Raw genomic sequence first — 25,503 nt, forward strand, 5'->3', positions numbered from 1 at the left:
GCATCCTATCACAGTTCCACGCTGGAATTCACTGAGCTCCTGAGAGCGACCCATTCTTTCACAAATGTTTGTAAAAACACTCTGCATGCCTAGGTGCTTGATTTTATACACCTGTGGCCATGGAAGTGATTGGAACACCTGATTCTGATTATTTGGATGGGTGAGCGAATACTTTTGGCAATATAGTGTATATATATATATATATATATATATATATATTAAGTAACTTATCTGTATTTGTCACATATACATTAATGCACAGTGAAATTCTTTCTTCACATATCCTATTCTTGGAGGGTTGGGGTGAGAGCACAGGTTCAGCCATGATGCAGCACCCCTGGAGAAGGGTGGCCTGGGGGCCTTGCTCAAGTGCCCAACGGCAGCAGCTTGGTGGTGCTTGGGCTCGAACCCCGATTTTCTGGGCAGCGACCCAGAGTCTTAACCACTTGAGCTACCACCACCCATATAGGTATATATTGTAAACATATTCACAGTGTGTGAATAAACTGCTACAGCAGTGATGTATGCTGATGAAAATGAGAAATGTGAAGAGACAATTTGCGTTGTAAAAATGTGCTAGAAAAACACACCATCCTACTCAACATGCAAATCAGCCATTTTGGCCATAGATTGGCTTTTTTTAATATTATCCAAAGCCTATTTTACAATCCCATCATGATACTATATATTCATAATGATGGTACTATGAAAAGCACAGTACTCATTAGGGGACAGCAGTTCTAGCCTTGAAGCATTTGTAGGTAAACCTTCAACACCCAGAACCCCTCAGAGACCAGGCAAACAGTCTTAATTCGAGTAACACTTAATCTAATCCATTTCATGTTAGAGTCACTGTATAGTTCATAATAGTTTTCTTGTGCCTTAAGATATAAGTGAATAACAAGCAAGGACACTTTCTGACACTGTCATTCTCTGACATAATGTCTCTTTCATTTCTTTTTTCCCAGCCTGCTGTGCCACTCTGTCCTCTCTCCCCCATCTCCCATCCCATCCCGGGTCAGAATAGGAAAAAGAAAGTGGAACACAGATCCAAACAGATCTCTGCAACCTTAAAAGAAGGAGCAAAATGTTAAAATTGTTCCATCCCAGTTTACTGTTTCAGAATAAATGCAAATGCAACGTCGTGTACTTTTAAAATTATGATTATTTAGGCACAATGTTTGATTAATAATCATTTTTGTTAAACAGATTACAAAATGCTGTAAAAATGATATAAAAGGAAAATCATGAAATAGGCATCAGTTAAATAAAACACCACTATAGTGTTATAAGACATGTTCAAAGTGGGTGTTAAAACTCAGGAGATTAAAATCGTCCCAGAACAGTTTCCCACAACAGCTTCAAAGTGCACTTGTGTGTCAGGAAGTGATTGACACGGTCAGCGTTTCGGCACCGTGTCCTCGTGAGTTCTTTCCGTCCGGGCAACTAGCAACTGGGCTTGTTCTCCAGCCTTCTGAATGAGCTCTCTGCCTCTAAATGAGCAAAAAAGAACCACCGTGTTAGGCTTTATAGTGATAAATCATTGCAGAAATGGCTTTTATTATTCACAGTCTTGCAGAAATGGATTTTATTATTCATATTGCATTTAAAATAGTGCCTCGAGTGTCTTTGTACAAGTCGACTCACGTGTGGTAGTCCAAGCCGACTAACCCGTGGCCGTTGACAGCCAGAAGCCGATCGCCTGGCCTCAATCTCTGACTCAGAGCTGCAGGTGACCCTGGGATCACAGATTTAATATAAATCCCATTCATCTTCACTGGCGTTTCCTGGTAACAGAACAAATGGGATGTTATTTCACAGACTTAAGCCTGAGTTTCTGCACAATATGAACAAAAATACTCTATATAGTAGGGATGCAACAATACAGTTAACCCACGGTTCAATACGTACCGCGGTTTTTAACCACGGTTTTTGGTTCGGTTCGGTTCGGATGGCTTGGCAAATTAAAGTTTATTCCTAGGATTCCTAGGGTCACGGGGATCTGCTGGAGCCTATCCCAGCACACATAGGGCGAAAGGCAGGGGTACACCCTGGACAGGTCGCCAGTCCATCGCAGGGCCACACATAGACGGACTCTTTAGCAATTATGATGTTATAATTATTTTTTGTGTCTCTCGGAACCAGTTGTGTCTGAATGCTGGAAGGAATCAGATAAGGGACTGTTGTTTTTTGGGTTCCTGTGTTACCTGCTCTGCCATCCCGCTTCCACACAGTGATATCTCTGGGTGATGGAGCTGCAGATGTGTGGTCATGTTGGAAGTATTTCCATGTCAGTATGTAACTCGTGTGGAACACTGCTTAAACACAGTCATTTTTTTGTTTAGCATTTTTGTTTCATCGCCATCATAGTCCACAACAAATCCAAAATGTCCCCACACCACAGACCTGAAAGACAGCACTGCTTCCTCATATTTGTCACCGCTCTCCAGGGTTAGAGTGAAATCTGACACCAGCATAGCAAGCATGGTTACCGCCCCTAACTTTAGCGCTCACGGATTGGATATTTACTCGCGGGGAGGCGTGTCTGTCTCAGCGCGTAGACATACAGTACAGGCAAACACAGACAGAGAGTAATAAAACACATGGTTATTATTGTTTTAATTGTACATACGCGTACTGAACCGTGGAGGTCGTACCGAACGGTTCAATATTATATTGAGTACTGTGGCATCCCTACTATACAGTAACTATACTGCTACTGAAAGTGACTGGAATATGCTTTCCATTTCTCAGCACTGATGCGATGTGATGCGGTTAAACATTCTACACTATTTTGATTGTTATTATGTTCAGCAAAACTCTTATGTAGAGCATCTGAGCCCTCTGTTCAAGATGTTCACAGCACCCGTTAAAATTTTGGCTCATTTTCATATTACAGTCAACCTTAAATATTATTTATATTTATTAAATATTATTTTGTTTAACTCTATCATTTAGTATTATCTTTTCTTGTGATTCTAAGTCATGTTCACGGTTATACCTTATACACCTTATATTCAGATATTTATACAGGCACCATGAGAGAGAGAGAGAGAGAGAGAGAGAGAAGAAATAAGTATCTGTATTCCACCACATGGGGGCGCAAATACATAACAAATGACTGGAAGTTGACTTTTTGTGCGTGTGTGTGTGTGTGTGTGTGTGTGTGTGTGTGTGAGAGAGAGAGAGCTCCTTACCAAAAGTGCTCTAAAATAAACCGGTCAAATGTGCCTGTATTAATATCATAAACAGACTGATATTCTAAACGTCTCACCAGAATGTTTTTATTTTCTCAAGTAGCTCCAGAATCCAATAAAATCCTTGACTACTCAGACAATTGTAAAAGAAAAAAAGGCTGACATTTGGAAAGCTACCAGAATAAGAATTAATAGCAGAATACATTTGTATAATAATCAAATGTTGCAAAATCTGCATAATAATGTAGCATGTAGCATTGCTGCCTCACAGCTCCAGAGTCTCTGTTTCAATCTGGAGCTCGAGTTACTCTCAGTGCAGAGTTTAGTAGGTTTTCCATGTGTACTTGTACATTTCCTTCCAAATATCTCTGGTTTCCTTACACTTCCAAAAACACGCCAATGGGTGGATTGGCTACGCTAAACTGACACTAGTTGTGAAGGAGTGAATGATTGAGTATGTGTGTGGGCCTGGTGCACTGCAGTGGACTGGCACATGGGAATACACACAGTCAAAACCACTTAAGCAAGACTATATGACATTATTTATAAAGGAAATTGGGGAAATTGTGTGAGTAGCACTAGTAGCTTCAATCCTACCTAAATAAGGAAATTACAAATAACAAAAAAAACAGCTTATACTGGACAACATTTAACATTTTTCCCAGAGGCCAAGAGAATGGAATTTGCAGCTGTTTAGAGGTAAAGAATTTCTAGTTTTTCATAAGTATTTCTGTTTTTATCCAACCTACTAGGGGCAATACTTTCAGAGAAAAGTGAACCCATTTCTGCTGTCAAAGATACCCTAAGTCCTTGTTCATAAGCATCTAAAAATGTGAAGGTGTTATCTTCAACCACTAACATTCAGTGTAAGGGGTACAAAACATCTCACACTGAAAGCCAGCAATGTCCTGACTCTTTTTACATCAGACTTGCGGCGGTAAAATAATTCATTTGTTTGTACTGACTGAAAATGTCCAAATGTCCATTGCTAGCAGAATGGAACACCAATGTGTTAGTAAAAAGGGTTAATGAACGAGGGAAATCTGTGTAATCTGTGTAAATTTCATTTCAAACCAACCAAGGTGAAGATGTTCCTATCAGAAAGATCTACTCCAGTTCTTACCACTCCATCCACTAGAGACAGTCCTAGTCCTCCAGGGCCTTTCAGCAGCTCCACCACAAACACTTCATCATCACCGACTTCATGACTTCCACATTCTCCTACAGATTCAACCAATTCAATCAGTATATGACATTGTATTTGATGTTACTTAGAATTATTAGATCTGTTATATTAATGGATTCTATTTAATCTGCAGTTCATCGACTTGTGTTCTCTAATACTTCCAGAACTTTACCACATGTGTGCTTGGTCGTATCACAGCACCGAGGATGAGGCTCTGTATCTCGGCCTTCGTTCTTGGACACCATCCGCTCTGAGCTCAGCGGTGTGTTAGGCGGAGTGAGCAAGCACGAGGTTTCCAGAGCTCTGCTGTTGTGGTTCGCCTCTTCGTCTTGTAGATCTAGAGCCTTTATCTTTTGTGTGAGCAGACCTTCATATGTGCCCTCGTCACCTGATACTGAAGAACAAGTGGAAGAATCACAGTTCTTAGGCAGCATCAACGGGGTGTGTCCTTGTTCCAGATGGGCTTTTGGAAGAACCTCCATTCTGGTGCGTTTGGCTTCCAGGGGTATGGCAGATTCATGCTACATATCAGATAATAAGAAGTGGATGGTTTCATTAAAAAAAAAAAAGAATAATCATAATATAAATAAGTCAAAATACTATGAGTTAGAAGTTAAGGGTGGAGTTAGACATTAATCCTAAAGCTGTGTGAGAGTCAGGAGCAGATTTCTAATTCATTTCATTTTATATTCAGATTGTAGCATAACTTTAGGCGACTGCCTAAATAGTTCGAATAATAGTTTGATATTTAGATACCCCCCAGGGTAGTGCACATACACAATAGCAGCATTTGTATAGACGGTATTGCTACATTGTCCAGTCTGACCAAACTCTAAAATTTCTTTAATCGAATCTAAGGTAACAAAAATAGAAACCAAATACGTATCCACATTCCCCTTTGAGTCAAGCACTTTGTTCAAACAAAAGCATTCTGAAAATCTGATAGCACAAGCGAATTGATGGAGGCTTATCCTTAATCCAGTTAAGTAAAATACATCCTCGGCCAAGGAAAAGCACAAGATTTATGTCACCTGGTACGAGTGTTAAATCATTATGTATCAATCTACCTACCTACCTACCTACCTACCTACCAACCTGTAAAAAATATTGACACTCGATGGAATATTTAGATGAAATACTAACAGTATAACTTTCTTAAAAAAGCAAAACCCAGCTAGTATTAGGATTTTTTTAGTTCAATACCTGGTTTCCTCTGCTGGTTGCTTAAAACGATACTGTACCATGATAATGACTTATTTTCATAACTGGTAACAATAATTCTGGAGTGGACTGTAATTATTCTCAAATATTACTGCATACCTGAGCACACTGTGTAGTTGATGCTCTAACATTAAGTGTCTTGATGATTGCCTGAAGCTGCACGAGCTCCTTAATGAGGCCTGTATCTCCAATAGGCTTTTTTAAGTTCAGCTGAAAGCCATCGATGGGCAGGACAAGAGGTGGGTGATCGTCAAAGTTCTCCAGAATGTCAGCTGGAGGAACAGGAAACAGGGAATTGTGTATTCACAATAGGCATAGAAACAGTGCAGTCTCAAATTAGACTTTCACTGCTGCAGTTTTAAATGTCAGTGAAAGCATGACACCAAGCGGAAAAAGCCTTGATCTTCCCCGTGTCAGTCTGATAAGAGATCTAAGATCTGCTACTGCAATGCAATATCTCAATCATATATCAATGTCATTGTGTAGATTTCTCACCAGTTTGGCATGCTGCGTCAGCGTCGGTGCCGCAGGGCGTCCATGCAGAGGGGCAAGGCCGACGTGGGTTGTACTCTGTCAGCATGTGGTGAAGCTGAGCAGGGCTAAGTGAGGAAAACTCTGTCCTCAAAGAACCCCATGATGCCTGTACAAAGGAACATATGGATTTACTTAGACAAGTTAGGAACAGTTTGTAATTTTGAAACTCTCTGCTGCCTGTAAGGCAAACTGATCCACCCTCTCTGTTGAAATTACATCTGCCTCATGATTTGATTTTCAAAGTAAAGGGATGGAGCAGATTTCTTCATTTCTGGGTCAAAAAAAAATCTGAAAAGAAGGAACTAACCAGTTCCACTGGATGGCAAGATTGCAATTTTCTAAGAATTGTTTTCTAGTAGAAATACATCACACACAGCTACAGCTCTCTTTGCACCATATGACCCAAAACGTCTGGCTCAAATTGTGAAGTTATTGGTCAAGACAAGAAATCATAATCCTGTGATTCTCAGAGGGATGTGCAGAATATATAAGATGAGTATGAAAGTTTAGCTTAAAGTTTGCTTCATTTATTCACTGATAGGCAAAACAAATTCCCATATGAGTCAGAATTCAGTCCTGGCACATACATGATCAGTTGAGGGTTAAGTTTTCTGCTCAAGAGCCTGAAATCTCTCTTGAGGTCCTTGGATTTTAATTCAGACTTCATTGGTCATTAACAGAGAAGATTACCATAAAATCATCGTAAACTACACAATTAATCTGAACATGTACCTGAAGTAAGAAACATGTCCAAATGATTGAGCTGCACATAACATTTGCTTTAGGAGTTAGACCTAAAGGCTGACTGTAATTTGCTGCTGCTACTGAATCATTCAATATAAGTAAATGTCTCAGATCACTTTCAGCTGATTGCCATTTTTCTCGTCCAGTTTAGAGCATGTAGAATGTAGCACTGTGTAGCATGAATGGTGACATTCACACACAGACAATGAACCATAGGACAGAATCCCAGCACTCGATACATGTTGGGAGGCTTATCCGCCATGTCATCTTTATCTGCCAGACTGAATGACCCTTTGTATTCGCCAGTCTTAATCCTTTAATGGTTAATACTCCCCTGTTAATTATTTCTGAAGACTACACTAATTCCTGGTGTCTATATGGATAATGTTGAAAGATGGTCAATAGAAACGTGTAATCGGATGACGACACTACACGGCGGTTCTAGTCACTCCAACAGTCGTCCTTGTATTTGTTATTTTCTGCACAAGACCGCAGTCAGAGTGAGTGTGAAGTGTTTCGAGGATTGGAAAGTGCTTCGGTTTACATTTATGACTGTCAGCATGTACAGGAGGGTCTAAAAGAACTGATGTTTCCAGGAACAGTGTATAATTACTTTGAATTTATTTCCTTATTTATGCAAATATTAAGAAGCTAAAAATTTTATTGAAAATTTGCAGTAGTTCTTTATAATAATTTGTTTTATCCAGATTTCAGGTCCAATTACATGTAGGCCATATTCCTACATATGTGCAAAACTGCTGCAAAGGCCTAGACATGCAAGTGACAATCCTTACATGATATATTCATTCATCCATCCTTACTTCAATCTATTTTCTGTACCATTTATCCTACACAGGGTCACAGGGAACCTAGAGTCTATTCCGGGGGTCTAATGGCACAAGGTGACAGTCACCCTAGATGATATAAAACAGGGTATAATCACACACACTATGGACAATTTGAAATGCCAATCAGCCTACGCATGTCTTTGTACTGGGGAGGAAACTCGTGTACCCAGAGGAAACCTCTTATGAACAGGTCAAACAAGTAAAAAACCCAGAGATGTGAGTTACGACTTACCACTAAGCCACCATACCCTTACATGATATATTAAAACATGTTTTGATAGCCTAATTACCTTCAATTATCTTCTGTATATGCATAACAATTAATACATTTTGTATTAATGCACATTATTATTTTCCCCCCAAAACCGCTAGGTGTTTATTCATTCAAGTGAAAAATTGTTCATATGATTTTCAGACACTACTTTATAGTATCACATGACTGGCAAATTACATTTTTCTAGTTATATTCACACACTGCAAGGAGAAAGAAAGTGTCTCTGACCTGCAGCAGATGTTCTCGAGTGGTGGCGAGCAGATTGACAGCAGAAGAGAGTTTGAAGAGATGGCTCTGTGCCAGTTCTCCGAGCCCTGCTGTATAAGCCCAGTCTATGAGCGCATCCAAATTTGCCCGGATCTGAACACCACAGGTCCAGTGGTAAAAAGTTCCCCCTGATCCTTCAAACAAACAACATACTCTCAGTATAAACAGGACATTTGTTATAAAGGCATACCAAAAAGATTAAAACACTGGTCTTAATACTTAAGACTTAATAAATAAAGAAGTCTCTCTTAAATGTAAAGAAGGGAATTCTTCTGTCACAGTAAAGAAGGTGTGTCCTCTTTGCCTATATATCCTTAGAAACAAAGAGGTGCATGATTTTATTTCAGAAGGAGAAACATCAATAAGAGACTTTTACCTCTCTCCATGAGCAGGTTGAAGAGGAAGGCATTGACAAAGAAGAAGAGGTAAGTGAAGAGCTGGATGGAAATTTCAGGATGTATGCGGAAGTCTTTAATGAGATTCAGTGTCTTTGTAAAGATGTCCAACACACTGGCAACTTCATTAGGGATCTGCACCTGCCCTTTCTCTGAGAAAGGATTGCTGTCTAACAGGCCTGGGAGGACCGGGTACAGGAGCTGTGTGAGGGGGGTAACAAATATACATGACTAACAAATGAGATGATTATGTGAACAAAATAAAGATTTTAGTGAAAGAACAATCACATATAATGATTCTAAAACTTAATCCATCTTACATTAAAACACAAAGAAATATTTTTTCAATGAAACTTCGCTCTATTCACCTCCAGTAACCACTTTATCATAAACAGGATCCAAAGCTTATCCAAGAAACTCTGGGCAAGAAGCAGGAATACACCCTGGATGGCATTTATACACACATTCCCCTACCCACATTTGCAGTCACAATTTAGCAAAGCCCACCCTCATATATACATGTTTTAGGAAGTGGGAAGGATGTGATAGAGACATATCCAGAAGACTGGAAGATCGAGCTGTAATTGTAGCAAAATGTGGTATTGAACCAGGGGGGCTGAATACTTTTGCAACCAACAGATTTCTGCTTTTTTTTTTCATTTACATAAGCTTTATGTGACAGTAAAAATAAATACATGGTAAGAATCTAGTAGTAAAGTTTTACAACATGTAGAAAACTAAATACCTGTTCCAGACTATGTTGTTTGTATTACTAATAATTGAAGCAGAAAATGTTTTAATCTGAATTATTACATTAACAGGAATCACATGGCGAGAGCTCTATCAGAACCCAACAGAACTGAACAAAGGAAATGCCATTGCTAGAAGAAAAGTGCACCGAGACTAATCGTTATCAATGAGCTGAAGGAGAAGATCTGCAGAACATGAGGGCTTCCTCTTTGCTCCAAGACGATAAGAAGGGTTCCGCACACGGGCCATAACTTTAAAGAACGTGTGATAAGCTGGTTAGTGAGCCTTACACACACTACAAAACAACGCTTAGTCTTCTGTTTCATCTAACATCCTTCCTCTCCTCTGTTCTGTTCATCCCTTCATCTTAACACAGGAGGTAAGTGGGCATGTAGTTGTCATGGTGTGCAGGTACTTCACAGGTACTTCATATTCATCATGTACCAGTAGAAATGTTCATATCATGTTTTTATTTAATCACATTACAATAACTGTCTTGACCTGAAACTCTTCTCTTGGGAGATTTTGACTAATCACAGGATGCAACACAGGATATGAACATTCTTTAGTCTCAGCCTAAGTCCTACTTTCTAGCTAACTGTGTATCATTTGCTCTTCAGCATTTTAAAGCTCTACTCTATGTACTTTGCTAGTCTAGCACTCAACTGAAAAGCTTGTATATTACAGCACTACTTGTATCATCCTTTCCTTAATATATCACTGTGCTTGCATTGTCCTCATTTGTAAGTTAATAAAAGTGTCTGCTAAAGGAATAAATGTGAATCTACTGAGAAACCATAACGTCTTTTATCCTGAAGACTTTTAAAAAAGCTGTCACTGGAGGATTCTCCTTTGCATAATGCTAAATGTCTCCTCACAGAAAATAAACCCCCCCTAAAAACATGTCGCCAGCTCAACAATCCGATTACTTGGAGCATCAGCCAATAACATTAGAAGAATTTTTAGATTATTAATAAAAACAAATATGAGAATTGAAATGCATTGAGGTAAATGTCTTACATGTCACATATTTGTTTATTATAACACGTCTACTACTAGCCTGCTGAAGGGGAAACTCATTTTTTGGAGGAATATTAAGATTTATTGCAGAAAAAATTCAGAGGAAAAAAAGAAGAAGAAAGATTTCCACTTAGGCTTGTGTGCTGCTCCCACTATGTCCAACTCAACACTTCTTTATTCTCTGCATGCCCAGACATGACAACGCTCCCTTTGTTCAGACCGTGGACAGTTGGATCCAGTCCGTACTTGGCAGTGGTTTTAACCCAGGCCATCATATATGCAGTATACACTCTTAAATTGCTGCATTGCTCGTGCATGGACACACTCTTGGCAATCGCTGGTTGCTTTGGCAACCCTGTTGCATATAATCTGAAGATCATTCATCTCAAAAGTACAGAAATGAAAAAAAGGAAAAGAAAAAAAAAAACCGTACAATGGCTCCTTATTTCCAGATGTGTGATTAAAACTGAAAATGATTTGTAGCTGTTCGGCATCTACTGCATCAGACGTATTTACAGAATATTTAATATTTCTCTACATGAAATACACTGAACTTTTTTATTATATTTTTTCAATTTATTATGAGTGTGTCCATGCCTCTGGGAATCGCAAACCCACAAACACACCACGCTTTTATTTTCCTAAGCCAACCAGCAGCTGCTTCCTTTCCTGCTAGATACTGTTGAAAATTACTGTACAGATTAGACCGAGAGCTGTGAATGTTATTCAAGCTATAAACCGCCTGTTGTCTTTCACATGGCTCAAAATTTCCTTTTAAAAATATTGACTCTATCTGTGGCATAATAGATACTAGATAGAATGTGCTATTTTTGTATAAAAAAAAAAAAAAAAAACGAACAAAGCAGCAGACACTTGATATTTATAAAGAACACACCTAAAGGTCATCTTCAGTAGCACTCATGAGTCCTGATATAAGGATGCTACAACGTTTCTGCAACAAGCTAAGAATAAACTCAACCCTACCGGGTTAACTGGGCAGCCACAATGATCAACTGATATTGATTACACACCACATTTATTGTATAACTCTCTGCCAACTTCATGATTTAGTAGAAGGAATTCTCTGATTAGAATCACAAATCCACCATGCAGTACACTTCCAAGACAATCCCACACTCCGGACTCTAAAATCCCTCAAATCGGCCGACGCCTATGGAAATTTTCCCATGGCAAAACATCTTCCAGAGCAATGATCAACTGAAATGTCCCAGAAACCAAATTCAACTTTTCCCAGAGACAGGATGCCTCAAAGAATTTTCCAAACTGGAACATTGGAACATGGAGCAGTTCCCAAATACAGGCTATGCCAAATTTAAACTGAATGATCTCTAGACAAGGAAGGATGAAAAATTCAATTCAACAGTTCCTTTTGCAAGGAACACATGGACAGGCACCTTATGTTAAGATGCAGGGCATCTCTATTTATCCCCCAGACTCTTAACTCAAACCCCACTGCATGTGATACATATTCTTTCGGTCTGAAGCTCACCTTTATTGCTTTTTTTTTAAAACATAACAGCACCAGGCCTTTTGTTTTGACGGTGAGGTTTAAGACACTGGCCTGTTATTCTGTTAAACCAGATTTCTTCCTTGTTTTCTGCGACACAGTTGATAGTGGAGGTTTCACTAACAGTATTTAATATAAACAGGAGACGGAATGAACATTAGGAAATGGTTTTCTAATGCTTCAAGGCTGAAGGGAAGCTGGAGGACTGCCCACCTGCCCCTAGCCACAAGGAACTTCTGGAAAATCCTGAAGTAATTAAAAAGGAAGCTTTTTGACTTGCATGAGACACATACTTGGTTAATTTAATCAGTATGCCTACAGCCAGTCCTAGTAATGCAAATAGTTCAGCAGAGAGAACAAATGATTACAAATCTCACTTCAGCTCTGGAAAAAGCAAACCAACCATTTGATAAGGACAAACTTTAATACAGTCAGGTTTTCTATCTCTATCTCTAACTGATCCTGTTCAGTTTAAACAGAGACTTCATCAGTGCCTTGTGTTTTGGGGCATGAGTGTACGTGTGACCTTTTCAGGAAATAGATGTGCAGTGTCTTCCTTCATTTTATGGAGCATTTCTCAAGTACATTATTACAGCGATACGACACTGACGTTGACCTTTACAAGGTTCTTGTCTTTCCTTGTGAGTTAAAAAAGACCTTTTGAAGACCTGGGTTTGGTTTGTCCTGCAAATGTAAAACAGCTGTACCATAAAGGAATGTCTAAAGACAAGGAATTTAGATCCATAGAGTCTTGGGTTTATGTTACACTCTTAAAAAAGTTCTACCTAGGTTTTTTGTATTTGACCAATAGAACCTTTACCCCACAAAAATTGCTCTATGTAGAAGCTTCTATGTAGAAGAGAGCAATGAAGCTTTTATATTAAAATGGCTCTATAATTTAAAGAATGCGTAAGGTGTAATCAGTGCCATTATTTTTTGGAAGCTGGTCTCTGTGTAACGCCGTGAGATGAAAGGATGAAAGAAAGGATGGATGGGTAAAAAATGTATTGATTCAGCTGGGTTCTTTTCAATGGACTCTTCATAATGTTTCTATAAAAAAGGCTCATTATGGGGTTCCACATATGAAGCAAGTCATGGAACCATTTTAGGTTCTATACAGAACCATTCCATTTAAGAGAGTAGTATGGTAATCGATTATCCATACCTTTCCCATCATTTGACAGGAATTGCCTTTAAATTATTCATATTTTAATATTATACCTCATAGTTCTAAAGCAGAAAAGATAGCGTTTCTTTTCACTTTCTTTTGACATGTTTGAACATTCAAAAACTGGGGTTTGTCCTCAGTGGGTTTGTCAACAACACGTCGACATAAACAACATAAATTATCCACCTGGAAGCAGTCAATTTCTCTAAATGATGAAGTTCTATATGAATGCCCCGCATTTATCTGACACACAAAGCTACTGCTATAACACTGCTACACTCCAAATTGATTCTCACCTTCCTGATAATGTCTTATTCATTCCAGCTGTGGAGATACAAAACAAACTCACATGGCATGTTGTGCTAAAATTAGCCCGGGAATATTTTTCTTACTCAATCTCGGTGCCTACAAAAAAACAGCAGGCCCTGTGTAATAAAACAGGCAGCTATTATGCACAGAAAGCTAAGTGGCTGGAGTTATTCAACAGGCACTTCACGCCCAAGCAGAAACACACTGACCTTGGTGAGGTAATAGACACACTGCTGGAAGGTAAACATAATGACCTCCTCCAGGACTGTCATGGCCTCCTCGCTGGCAGGCCGCACAGTAGACAAGCGCAACTCCAGCACAGCTTTCAGGATCATGTGGAGAGACAGATTATCACTCGATAATGAAGAATATCACCGCTGTTTTGAATGATTGTACTCTTCTGTAAAATAATTACCCATACAATCTTCATCCTCTTCCTCCTCCATTCGTGAAATCCCATGCAACAGGAAAGGCACTTCTTGATGGATGAAATGGAGGAGCTCGATGGAGTTGGCCATCCACAGAACAAGCGGCTGCAGGCTTCTGAGGAGGTTCTCCGTCTGCAGACCCACCGGCTCAGTGCCTTCCCTGTCAAGTGAATATACAGTTTTATATCCAGGTATGAAATCAGCAACGAACAGAAACTTGAGCCACCAAAAATGATAATGTACAAGACATTTTAGAGCAAAATGTTATCCTAGACTTTTCCATTACTGGATTGTTAAAGCGTTTAAAAAAGCAAGACAGGAACATCTAATACTACATCTAAAAAACTACATCTTTGCTTTAATTACTTAATTTAATTAGTTTTTTGTTGTTCGTTGTAGTTTTTGGATTAAGCATAATACTTTTAAACTTTAAAAATCTCAATAAATTATTACAAATGACACAACAGGTGGCAAATTTAATCCCTTAAGGTGAAAAACATAAATCTAAATCAGTGTTTTAGAGCTTTTTCAACTGGTCCAGTAATGTTAAGGTCGATACTATATCTGAAGAAAATATCTTTAGAGATATTCTCATATTATTTTACAGTCCGTCACTACCGGGAAAATGACTGTAATTTTTTTTGCTACTTAAAACTTCATGATGATCCAATTGAATGCGTTAAATGTACTCTAGAAGGTCCTACTCTCAGAGATGGGTCTTGCTCTATAGTAGTAGCTTTTTAACAGTTAACATGGTTTCTCAGTGTGTTTTCAGCTCCTTTTCCAGCCCTTGCTTGGATAATAAAATAAAATAAAATAAAATAAAATAAAATAAAATAAAATAAAATAAAATAAAATAAAATAAAATAAAATAAATAATCTACTGTCATGATTGTTCAGATCATCAGCAGAGGTGTCGTATATGTATCTGAAACACGATTAGCTATTGTGTAAGTCAGTGAATCAATTCAACATGCCACCAACCTGACTTCCCGTTTCAGATGGAAATATTTCAACTTTCAGTATCAAATCAGTTCTAAGAAGCCATGGGGTCTTTCTGAATTTATCGAACGTGTACTTAGAAGTTTGAAATGAATCATTATGAATGAAATTGTGAAGAAGAGACCTACATGTCAGACTGAATAGCTGCAACCTCTTTCGCTCTTTCCTGTATGAACAACAACAAAAAAAAAAACCTCTCAGGACCTCAAATGAATCAAATATATTTAATTTTCTATTCAAATCAATACAGAACCTTACCAGTACAGCTACTTGAACCTCATTGGCGATATGTAGGAGAAGTCGTCGCAGGTCGGTCATGGGGAAATGTGTAGCAGATTGCTGGAGGCATAAACACATCAGGAATGATGGGGTGAGCTTGTGCAGGTTTTCATAATGGTTTAGCTTTTTAAAGATCTCCTCTAGGACCTGTGTTTCATGTTCTACGTCATAGAAGAGGACAAGCTCTTGTCCGTTTGTGTCCCTCAGGCAGGGCAAGGTGCTTTCACAAAGAGTTCCTGAGCCCTCTGACGTCGACAACATACATGTCTGGTAGAGAGGAAATGATGTAGGAGGAGCAGGAGGAGGTTGTGGTGAGTCACCTTGGCATGAAAGACCTACACTGTGAGAGACCAAAATTTCAGAGCTGGGATCCTTAAACATGAAGAGGTAGTTCTTGCCCAAACCTATGACATCTCCTGAATGAAGCTCCACCTCTTGGCTGATAACAATTCCGTTCCTCTTGACCAGAGCTGCATGGAATGGCTTGAGAACTGTGACTCCTGATCTTTTCCTGTCATTTTGCTGAAGGTCAGAAGTTGTGACCTGGAGTCTCTGAAAACTGCAGTGCTGTGGTTGGATGTCAGGAGCCCAAAGAGTCACATCTACAGCTGGATGCTCTTTCACGCCGTCAGATTGCTCAGAATTACGGCCAAAAATTGTACATCTGCTTTTTAGAGAATAGATGAGGAAGTCCTGAGAATAAGACCAGATGGAATGTTAGTTCTGGACAACAGTCAAATCAGAGTTATATATTACTTGATATAAATTACATATTCAAAACATTTCTAAATTTTTCTTTTGCATTTATAGCAATACGTCTGTAAAAAAAAAAAAAAGAAGTGAAAAGTGCAATGCAACTGAATTTCTTTTCTTGGTTTAAACCTGGATATGAACTTTCTCATCTCGGACTAATTTCAGTCAACGATCATTAAAAATCTTTGTGGACTCCTCAAATATTTCCCGACATGTTTGTGCAATGCATGCTGGGTACCATAGTAACCAGACATCGATGGATTTATTTACGCTGATTTATTTATTCTCTTAAGCATATTAGTATTCCCGAATTTATGTAAAAAGACTCCATCCTGATTGCAGATGTGTACACATGGTGTTGTATCTAAGAAACAGAGAAAGCGTGACTGCAACAAAAATCATGTTTTTCATAACTGTAAAATTGACATAAATGTCTTTTTTATTGGTCAGTAGAGAAATCGAGCCGAGCATGAAACATCATGTCCATCTGTTACTCATCTTCCTCTCATAGTCGCACACACGAATAAATCATACACGCAAATAAATCAGAAGAATATCCTGACCACAATAATTTCAGAATTTTTCTTCTTTATAAGCAAAGAAGGCTTTTTATTATTTACACAACCTCTATGTGTCTCACAGATGTGTTAATTTGCATATTTCACATATGCAGTTCTTTAAAACATGAAAAGTGATAACAGCACACTCTCTCTCTCTTTCTCTCTCTCTCTCTTTCTCTCCTGTTCACAGATGAAAATCAGGACAACTACTATTGCAGACAGCAGTAAAAAATAATCAGACAAATCCATGACTAAAAGCAGAGCCCTGGATAGAATTATGAATCCTGCCTGGAATAAAAGCAACACTTTTCTCTCTGTATTAACTAGAATGGGGTAAGAGTTATGGGGACTGGTAGCTCACTGGTTAAGATGATGGAAGATACCATTGCTGAGGCCTTTAACCGTTCGACTGCTCAGTTGTATGAGTGAAACAAATGTAAGCTGCTCTGGATAAAGCATCTGCCAAATTCCATCCATTTAACCTTTTAAGCATTGAATGTCTTTGTCATGTCACACACCTCAGTGGTGGTTGAAAATGAAACATGAAAATAGACACTCAGGACTTTAAGAATTTGTATTTTTCATAAGTATTTGTTTTTATGAAATACTAGCCTAGCCTCAAAAGTCCCAAAAAACAAAAATAGCAAAAATGGGTACCTTAGTAACCAGACATCGATGGATTTACTTACGCTGAGGTTTCCCTCTTCATCCTCTAGAGTGTTTAAGTATTCAGATTTTATGGAAAAAGATACCATCCTGATTGCACATGGGGTTTAAAAAATTTGCTAAACAGAAATGTTTTTCTGTCTTCAAAAATAAATGGCGATATTAAACCGATTTCTGCTCTCTGAGATGCCCCAAGTGTTTGTTCATAAGCATCTACATTGTGAAGGTGTTATCTTCAACCACTAAATTCTGTGTAAAAATACAGAGGGGCAAACAAAGGTCTCACACTGAAAGCCAACAGTGTCCTGACTAATTTTATACCAGACTTGTGGCAATAAAATAATGTTTTTGTTTATACGGATTGAAAATGTCCCATAAGTCAATTTCAATTCCATCAGCAGAACTGAACATAAAGAAATAATCAGTAACACGGTTGTACGATGCTTCCTGACACAAAGTGGACTTCCCTGTGTTAACAAAAATTGAAAGTGAAAGCTTTATATCTGAGTGTCACAAAGCACTGACACTGGAGAATCCTTCCAAACAATTCAAAATAAAGTTTGTGGAACACAGTTTTTTACTATAGAAGTGATAACTTATTAGAAAGAGTGCATTTATTTTAATTCTTGCAGTCCAAAGTTGTGCTGTTAAAGAAAATAAATCAAAACTTTCTGACCTATCTAATGTAAATGAATGAATAAGCAGACCACCAAAGAGTCCTACTTTCAGTAAAAGAGGAAAAAGGCTTGTCTTATAGTAGTTAAACTATAATGACTAATGAGTAGGTAAAATAATAAGTCCTGTATCATGTTACTACACTTCATATGTCCTACTTTATGTACGCACTTAGTCTTACTAAGTCCTTCCTTATTCCTATGTTACATAGACACACAGATTTTAACGCTGGACTTAGAAATGGATGCCTCACTTCCCTTACTATACATCATCTGTAGTAAATGTTGTGCTGTCCTAATCACTCAACACACAAAGCTAATCTGTCAGGAAATGTGTCCACCCTGTGGACACCCAACATTTGGCACTCTGCTTCCTGCCTGGTGTTTATATACAGCAGATTTCTGCACACACAGCTGTTTTTTCCAGAAGATTTTCCCCTTCTGCCTGATACTCAGGATCTCTTTGTGTACTTTTTCCACTGGGATCGATGGGGGTTATGGAATAAAACATTGTTCCATGGCACACTGACGTCACACTGCCCATACTGACCCAAAGACAGTGTTACGGTAAATCACCAGTGAGCCGATACACAATTCTGATTAATAAATAGCAGAGGAGAACAGCTACATGTTGGAAACCTGCTGAAACAGGAATAGGCATTACACTGATACAGTGTTGGATGTCTGGGGAAAATGTATGCACTGCTTGCAAATCTAAATAATCTCCAAACCAGGAATTCCACCAAGAAAAAAAAACAGTAGAACTTATGTTGGATAAGGCAGAGGGGGAGAAGCAAGTGAGGTGGAGGAGGTGTAGTAGAGGTGGGGCAGGTTTGTACTACCTGTCTGTAACTGAAGCCCTGCAGTAGCAGGAAGTAAGGGAAGTGCACGGGCGGGTGAATGGAATACTGTGTCCAGTTGTCATCGCCGCTCTCCGTCTCTTCTTTTCTGCCAGCCTCACAGGGAAGCTCTTTGTAGGCCTCCGAGTCCTTCCCACCCGATTGGCTCTTAAGGCTCTGCTGGTGCTCAGGGGAGGGTCTGAGATCTGTTTCACTGAGACTCCTGCACAGACTCAGCCCGAGATCTGCGGCACGCCCGCCGAGCACCACAGACCTCCCCCGAGAGCGTGTCTTCTGCAGTTTACGAGCCTGAGCGTTGATCCCTGGGAAAAAAACTCATGTCATGACAAAACGACAACAATGTGTTGATGTATTTATGTGAGAAGTGACACAAAGTTAACAGTGATTAGAATTAGACAATCTTAATTTTGTAACATTTCTATCATGAGGGGAGTGGCCTCTTCCAGAATGACTCCGCCCCCATCCACGACCAACTCCACGCACGACTGCATCCCAAATGACTACACACAATGCACTTACTCTACACACAATGCACTTACTCTACACACTATGCACTTACTCTACACACTATGCACTTACTCTACACACTATGAACTCTAGCTTCTAGTGTATGAATTTTAGAAGAGTAGTATCTCTCAAATGGAAAACTTTTTTTTTTTACTGTCTGGAAGTATCCTGGTCGACACCAAAAGCACATAATGTGACGCTGCTAGCTTTGTTGGAATACGGTGAAGTTTTTAAAAAATAAATCACACAACACAGGCTAATTTTAAAGAGATTTATAAGATGTCTTGTCCACCAGAGTTTCAATTTTTTTCTCATCAAGAATCAGCGTCTGGTAGCTCCGCCCCTTTTCCACTACACAAGCAAGTTCATGAACATTTCACAATGAATAAGTGCATGATCCAGGCTTATCAAGTGCAATGTACACTACTCACATTATTTGTACTAAAAAAAAGGACAGAATTGTGCATACTGTGAGTGTGAGTTGGGTCGCACCTCATGTCTGTCATTACGTAAGAGTGTCCATCATAAAAGCTGCTCTAGTTAGATCGATTACATGTTAACAAGGACATATTTCGAGGCATGGCTATGCTGTACCTGCAGTCACCGTGTCCTTGTCTCTAGAGATTTTCTCCTCCACGCTGGCTCTGCTCTGGATTTCAAATCGCCTTGCGTAGCCTTCTCTGGGCTTCCAGAGCGACTGCAGGAGCAGCGGTCGCTCGTTGTCTCCCACCACACGCACACACTCGCTCCTCCATTCTCGTTCTCTGAGGCAGCCGATAACGTCGCACAGGACATAGGCATCAGCATCCGCCTTGTTCAGAGAATATCTACAAACAACAGCAAAAGTCAAACATGTTGTATAAGACATTCAAGTATAAGAATTGAAAGAGTGTGAGATATTGAGAGTTTTATAAGATTATAAAAAGTCTGCGTATAACAGGAGCCACACCATGGTTCAGCGGGTTCAGGGCTGCTTTAGAGCAGCAGGGTTCCTGGGTCGATGCTGAGCTCAGGTTTAATGGAACACACACAAAACAAATTAACCTTAACTCTTTTTACAGATTGCTTTCATGCTTCTGCCTGACTGCTGATTTTATATGTACAGGGGAAGTACAGACACCAGATACACACACACACATACACATACTTGTGTGGACTTTTTACTGATTTGATTATTAATGCAGCTAATTAACCCTAACTTCAATAACTAAAACAAAACATATGGTGGAACATTTACTTTTTTTTCAGTTTTTATATAAAACAACCAACCTATTGTGTCCACAAGATCAAAACTGTCGGATATTCTGGTCGTTTTGTGGACATTTGGTCCCCATCAAGATATAAAAACATTGGGGCGTCCCGATGCGTGCACACACACACACACACACACAAATACACACACTGTGGAATGGTAGAAAAGTGAAAGAAACCCACTTTCTAAAAACCCGAGTCAGCATCCTCGTGGTTAGCATTCATGGCTTGCATTGCATTGAAGGAATTCATTTTTGCTCATTCATTTCCCCCATCTCTAACACAAATGGGACATTTGGCATTCAAACATTCAGCTAAACTCCAACAGACATCTGCTCATGTGCACAATGGCTATTTCATGCTCATTTTCTTACTTTTTTCCCCCCACTTCCTTTAACAGTATTAAGCTATAAGCCCACAGCTCAACAGCTACGAATTTGTCATCGTTGTAAATCCCATCCTAAAGCCAGCTCACACTTCATATCCCTATAGCATCAGGCTTATATTTAGTACATTCTTCTTTTTTTACCATGTACTTGCATGGTACTTGTCTGCTGCTTTTCATCCAAATCAGTTACTATCAGCTAGGGTTTTGACAAGAAAAGCATAGAGATTGGTTCAGGAATGCTTTGGAAGAACAAAATGGCTTCAAAGCCATCATTCTGTTATGATATCACACTTGCAGTTTAATGTCACTGGTAAGGAACAAGACAAAAGACAGAAAAGAGGTTCAGAGGAAACTTTCCAGCACACAGAACTAAATTTATTCAACTGGCAGATGTGACTTACAAGGAAACCAGGATCCAGTCCTAGTTTGGATGTGCCATTAAAAGCTCCTGGTCTTTCTCAAGGTCCAACAGCAGCTTTAGGGCAGGACTGGGACTTGATCCTGAAGCCACTATCAAAGAAGTTTTACCACTAAACTACTGCTGCGCCTGCTGATGCATTAATATGTCATTATGACCTGGCTAACTAAAGGTTACTGTGTATAAAAAACTAAATTGACTTCATTTATTTATCCATTATTTAGGTCTTTAGATGAGTGCTCTTTTACACGAGTGCCTAAGCATTATAGCTGTGGGTTTGGGTCACAGAATATACACTTTCTATCTGAAGCAGCAAAACAACAGGGTGCAAACTATGTAAAGTGATGCATTTTGAGATCGGCGGATCTGCTTGTGCACATTAGTACGGCCACAAGGCAGGTATAACACTAGTGGAATTTATTTGAAGTTGGGTTATTGTTGTATTTCAGACCAAATTTGGACACATCTTAATCCTCCAGATGTCAAAAGAGATCCGTGAAGCACATATAAAAATCTCTAGCAGAAATGACATTTTCTATCTAGTTTGCATGATATGTCACTTATGCAACTGCATGTGATCCGACTGATCATGCAAATTAGCTATTTTATTTAGGATTTGTGTGATTTTTTTTTTGAGTTATTACCAGGCCATTTATTTTGCCATTTTATACCTTTAATGGTAAATATGCTTTGTCAGGGAAGAGGGCTTGTGCCGGGCATTTTCACTGAGTAATAAGTGAGTAATGAATATATCAATGTTTCAGCTGAATCCACCCAAATAAGCACAGGAAGCTCTTGTGTCCTCACCTCTCGAGTGCTTCTTTTACCAGCTCTTTGGCGCTGGAGTGGGTTGTAGCCAGGACACTCTTATAGTTGGCACCTTCACAGATCTCGGTGCCAAAAATCTTCAGGATTCCTGGTGCTGTTATGTGACTGGACAGTTCCGAGGGATCGTCTGTTACTGATAGCTCTTCTCCAGATGTAGTTATGTCCCCTCGAGCTGAGAGCACACCACGGCTGAACACAGAGGAAAGGCGGTGCTGATGCCGGCGGATTCTACTCTTGGCTGGTTGTCTGAAGCCCACGCCCTCCACAGATCTGGCAGTGCCAGTCGACGAGCTGGATCTGGGTAAAAGAGTTAAAATGGGTTGAATTAACTCCAGAAATCAGAACCACATGACTAGAAGCATATTAATCTCCTTCTCAAGCAAACCTGTGGCCAAGAACCATTCCAGTATGGTCTCCTATTAAGACAGACAGGAACAGGGAACCTGTGATGGGTCTGATGAGGGTTTGAACTCAGACTTAAACATGTACAAACCCTGTTTCTTGCACATTCAGAGGCACAAGGGTCCTCTTTCTGCACTAAGCCACCACCGCACTACCAATTTATATGAACTGCATGCCGTATGTTTGAAAATATATTATAAAATAATACTTCCTGTGTAAAATAAAGTCTGTTCAAGACCCATTCCAGGCAACTGCCACAGGTATAACGAGCCCTTTCAGTCATCAGTCTGATTAATGTGTGGTTCAGTGGTTCATTTAGTTCCTAAACTTTTAATACATTTTATTTAGTACTGACCCCTCAGTCAAAGCAAATCTGTTGTCAGAGATGTCTGTTATTGGTGTGTGGAAAATCTTTACAATTATATTACAAATCAGCTGCATTCTTTTAGTACCACTATACATTAATCATATGTATGTTTTTTTTATTAAATATATCTGATTTGTTTGAGTGATTAATGGCTGTTTAGTCCATATGATTATATTATACAAGCTGTATTCCTGAGATAAAACAAAATGAAAGTTGAATAAAACTGTAATTCATACAGTATATGAACATATATATATATATATATATATATATATATATATATATATATATATATATAAAATACTAGAGTCAGTCTATATTTTGTTATTCTGTCTGAGTTCATTCACACACCCGAACAAGTGAAAACTTTGAATAAAAATCATCCCAAGAAAGTATATCTACTATTAAAATATCCTGCCGGGTTTCTACTTTTCTGGTCTTCCCTCATGCTTTATCAGCTTCATCATCTGATAAACAACAGCAATCAACACCTTTTTTCAGCTCACTGTTGTATTTTAATCATTTCTTTGATAAAGCATTGGCTTCAGAAAGCTTGGAAGGCAGTGATGATGAGAGAGATAGAGAGAGAAAGAGAGAGGTACACCTGTCTCCAAGCATCCGTCAAAGACATGGGGAAAAAACACCCCACTGGGAAATTTCCTGAACTTCCTGATGGCCAGTCCATCCCAGTACCTGAATTAGCGAAATATGTAGTGTAGATCTGCAGATCTCTGCTCTGTCCATATACAAGTCTTTGATATCTTTGGTCCTCCTAAAGGCTTCGAGTAAAGAGATCAGGTGTCTGGGGCAGTAGATCTTCAAGAGATCACTCTCAGAAATAAAGGCACCAAATCAGACTTTTCCTGGTCACTGAGGTGGTACAAGCTTTTACCTAAGGAGGTGTATGATGTCCCTTTAATTACTTGTTATAGTACATCAGTGGTTCTTTTTTCCTTCAATTCTTTGTAACGTTTTTAATATTCACATATAAAATACTGAATGTACAGAAGAAATGGTACTCATGGTGGTACAACCTCAGCAACAAGGAAAACCCGAGTCTGGTACCTTTACTTATGCAGCCATGGCTGACTATAACAGAACACAGTTACCTGACTCAGGTGTATTGGAGCTGGAAAAAAAGGAATAAAGCCATGGACAGAGAGAACTGGTCAGTTCAGATTGCAGCAGAGGTCACATTCAGTCTTCACACACTTACTGGACAGAGCCATTGCTGTGCTTGCGGCTGAGCTTGGACAGGCTCCTCTTGGCTGCGCTGATCGGTGCGGCTGCAGGTGACGGAGGTGCGGTTCCTGTTCTCCTTAAGGTCCGCTCACTCCACGTCATCGTCATAGGAAAGCTGTCTAAAAGCAGCGGCCCATCAAAATCATTCTTCAGAAAGAAAGACCTGAGAAACGACTCTGTAGCACTGATACTCCAATGAACATGATGAGAAAAAGCCAATATAAAAATATAATAATAATAACAATTTTATGCAATATTAACAGTAATTATCCAGGTGAACACTTTGCAAATTGCGCAAAAATAAAAGAATAAAGAAGAATAAAAACGTAAAGTGAAAATAAACCCTAACAAATTTGGAGACGCGAGTCTGACTCTACCTCTATCTCTGACTTGCCCGCGACTTTTAAAGCGCTTCACTGGTTGCAGTTATAGGCAGGGTTGCCAGATTGTGCTGACAGTTTCACTCCCAACTCTCTTGGCCAAAGACCCCAATATTCACCAGGCTATACAGTCCAGCAGCTTCAACTGCAAATCAGAGAAACATTATTCCAAGCCGACATTATGTACTGACAAAAAAAATCCCAGTGCGCTCTACAGAGCCTGTATTACACATGAGAGAAAAGAGACCAATCTGGCAACGCTTTCCAGTGGAAGGGATGATGATTCTAAAGGGAGGGTCTATGGTCTACATAAATGTCAATTCATCTGACTGATTTAAAGGTGCAATAGTCGACTTTTTATTCCTTACTTGTACAAATAACCCGGAAAATATGTAGAACGTGATTTTAAGAAATGGATAAGCTGTTATTTGTGCAAGAAAATGGAAAATTGCCATCTAGACCAGAATGCTTGTTTGTGTTTGGAAAACTGTCAGTCGTATTATGGGCCACCTGAGATACTGGGGGCGGAGCTTCGTGAAAACGGGCGGGGCTCGTTCGAATATCAGACCATAGCTAATTATTACAGACCTAAGCTAGAAGAAGGAAAAAGCCAAACCTTACCCAAATTGTTCCTATTCATTTTTAGAAGACTTTTATTTATTCCTTTTATTTTATTTTATTTTTTTTTATACAGGAGATACAGGACTGTGCAAAGGGTTAGGGTTAGGGTAATTCTGAAGGAATTGCCACATAGAAAATTGACTTTATTTTATTTTAAATTATTTGATATTAGTTTATTTTATTGCACTTTACTGAAGACGTTTTACTTATGTAAAAAAATGTTGATTTTTTTTTTTTTTTACATTTTTTTAAATGTTTTTTTGGAGTCATCATTTGCACAGTACTGATGTGAAAAAAGAGATTTTAGTCACTGATGTGTAGATGTTACTTTTGCATAATAAAGGGATCTTGGGATAGGCTACCACAAATTTAGCCATGACATTTGACTTCTGCCATCATTCATCCATTAGGAAAGGACACACGCACTATTACAGCA

General features: G+C 39.1%; 1 protein-coding gene across 1 annotated transcript; it reads right to left on the reverse strand.

Annotated features, from left to right (window-relative positions):
• Positions 1-636: 636 nt before the first annotated feature.
• Positions 637-24,602, reverse strand: radil2b (Ras association and DIL domains 2b). The gene is made up of 17 exons (XM_058406794.1): positions 24,444-24,602; positions 24,041-24,185; positions 22,035-22,352; positions 19,765-19,997; positions 18,646-18,965; positions 15,130-15,843; positions 15,000-15,037; positions 13,857-14,029; positions 13,651-13,763; positions 8,648-8,867; positions 8,233-8,405; positions 6,100-6,244; positions 5,704-5,876; positions 4,556-4,904; positions 4,321-4,418; positions 1,648-1,787; positions 637-1,493 (listed from the first exon to the last, which is right to left on the reverse strand). Exons 2-17 carry the CDS (start codon positions 24,172-24,174, stop codon positions 1,400-1,402), a joined length of 3,435 nt encoding a protein of 1,144 aa, XP_058262777.1. The 5' UTR covers positions 24,175-24,185; positions 24,444-24,602; the 3' UTR covers positions 637-1,399.
• Between the last annotated feature and the right edge of the window lie 901 nt (positions 24,603-25,503).

The sequence above is a fragment of the Hemibagrus wyckioides genome, linkage group LG13, assembly GCF_019097595.1.
Source record: "Hemibagrus wyckioides isolate EC202008001 linkage group LG13, SWU_Hwy_1.0, whole genome shotgun sequence".
Taxonomy (NCBI): domain Eukaryota; kingdom Metazoa; phylum Chordata; class Actinopteri; order Siluriformes; family Bagridae; genus Hemibagrus; species Hemibagrus wyckioides.

Excerpts from the sequence above, each read along its gene's own strand:
- radil2b (XM_058406794.1), bottom strand. The coding sequence starts at position 24,174 with ATGACGATGACGTGGAGTGAGCGGACCTTAAGGAGAACAGGAACCGCA. Across the intron at positions 8,406-8,647 it reads CAACCTGCTCATGGAGAGAG|GATCAGGGGGAACTTTTTAC; the intron begins GTAAAAGTCTCT and ends GTTTGTTTGAAG. Across the intron at positions 5,877-6,099 it reads TGACGCAGCATGCCAAACTG|CTGACATTCTGGAGAACTTT; the intron begins GTGAGAAATCTA and ends CTGTTCCTCCAG.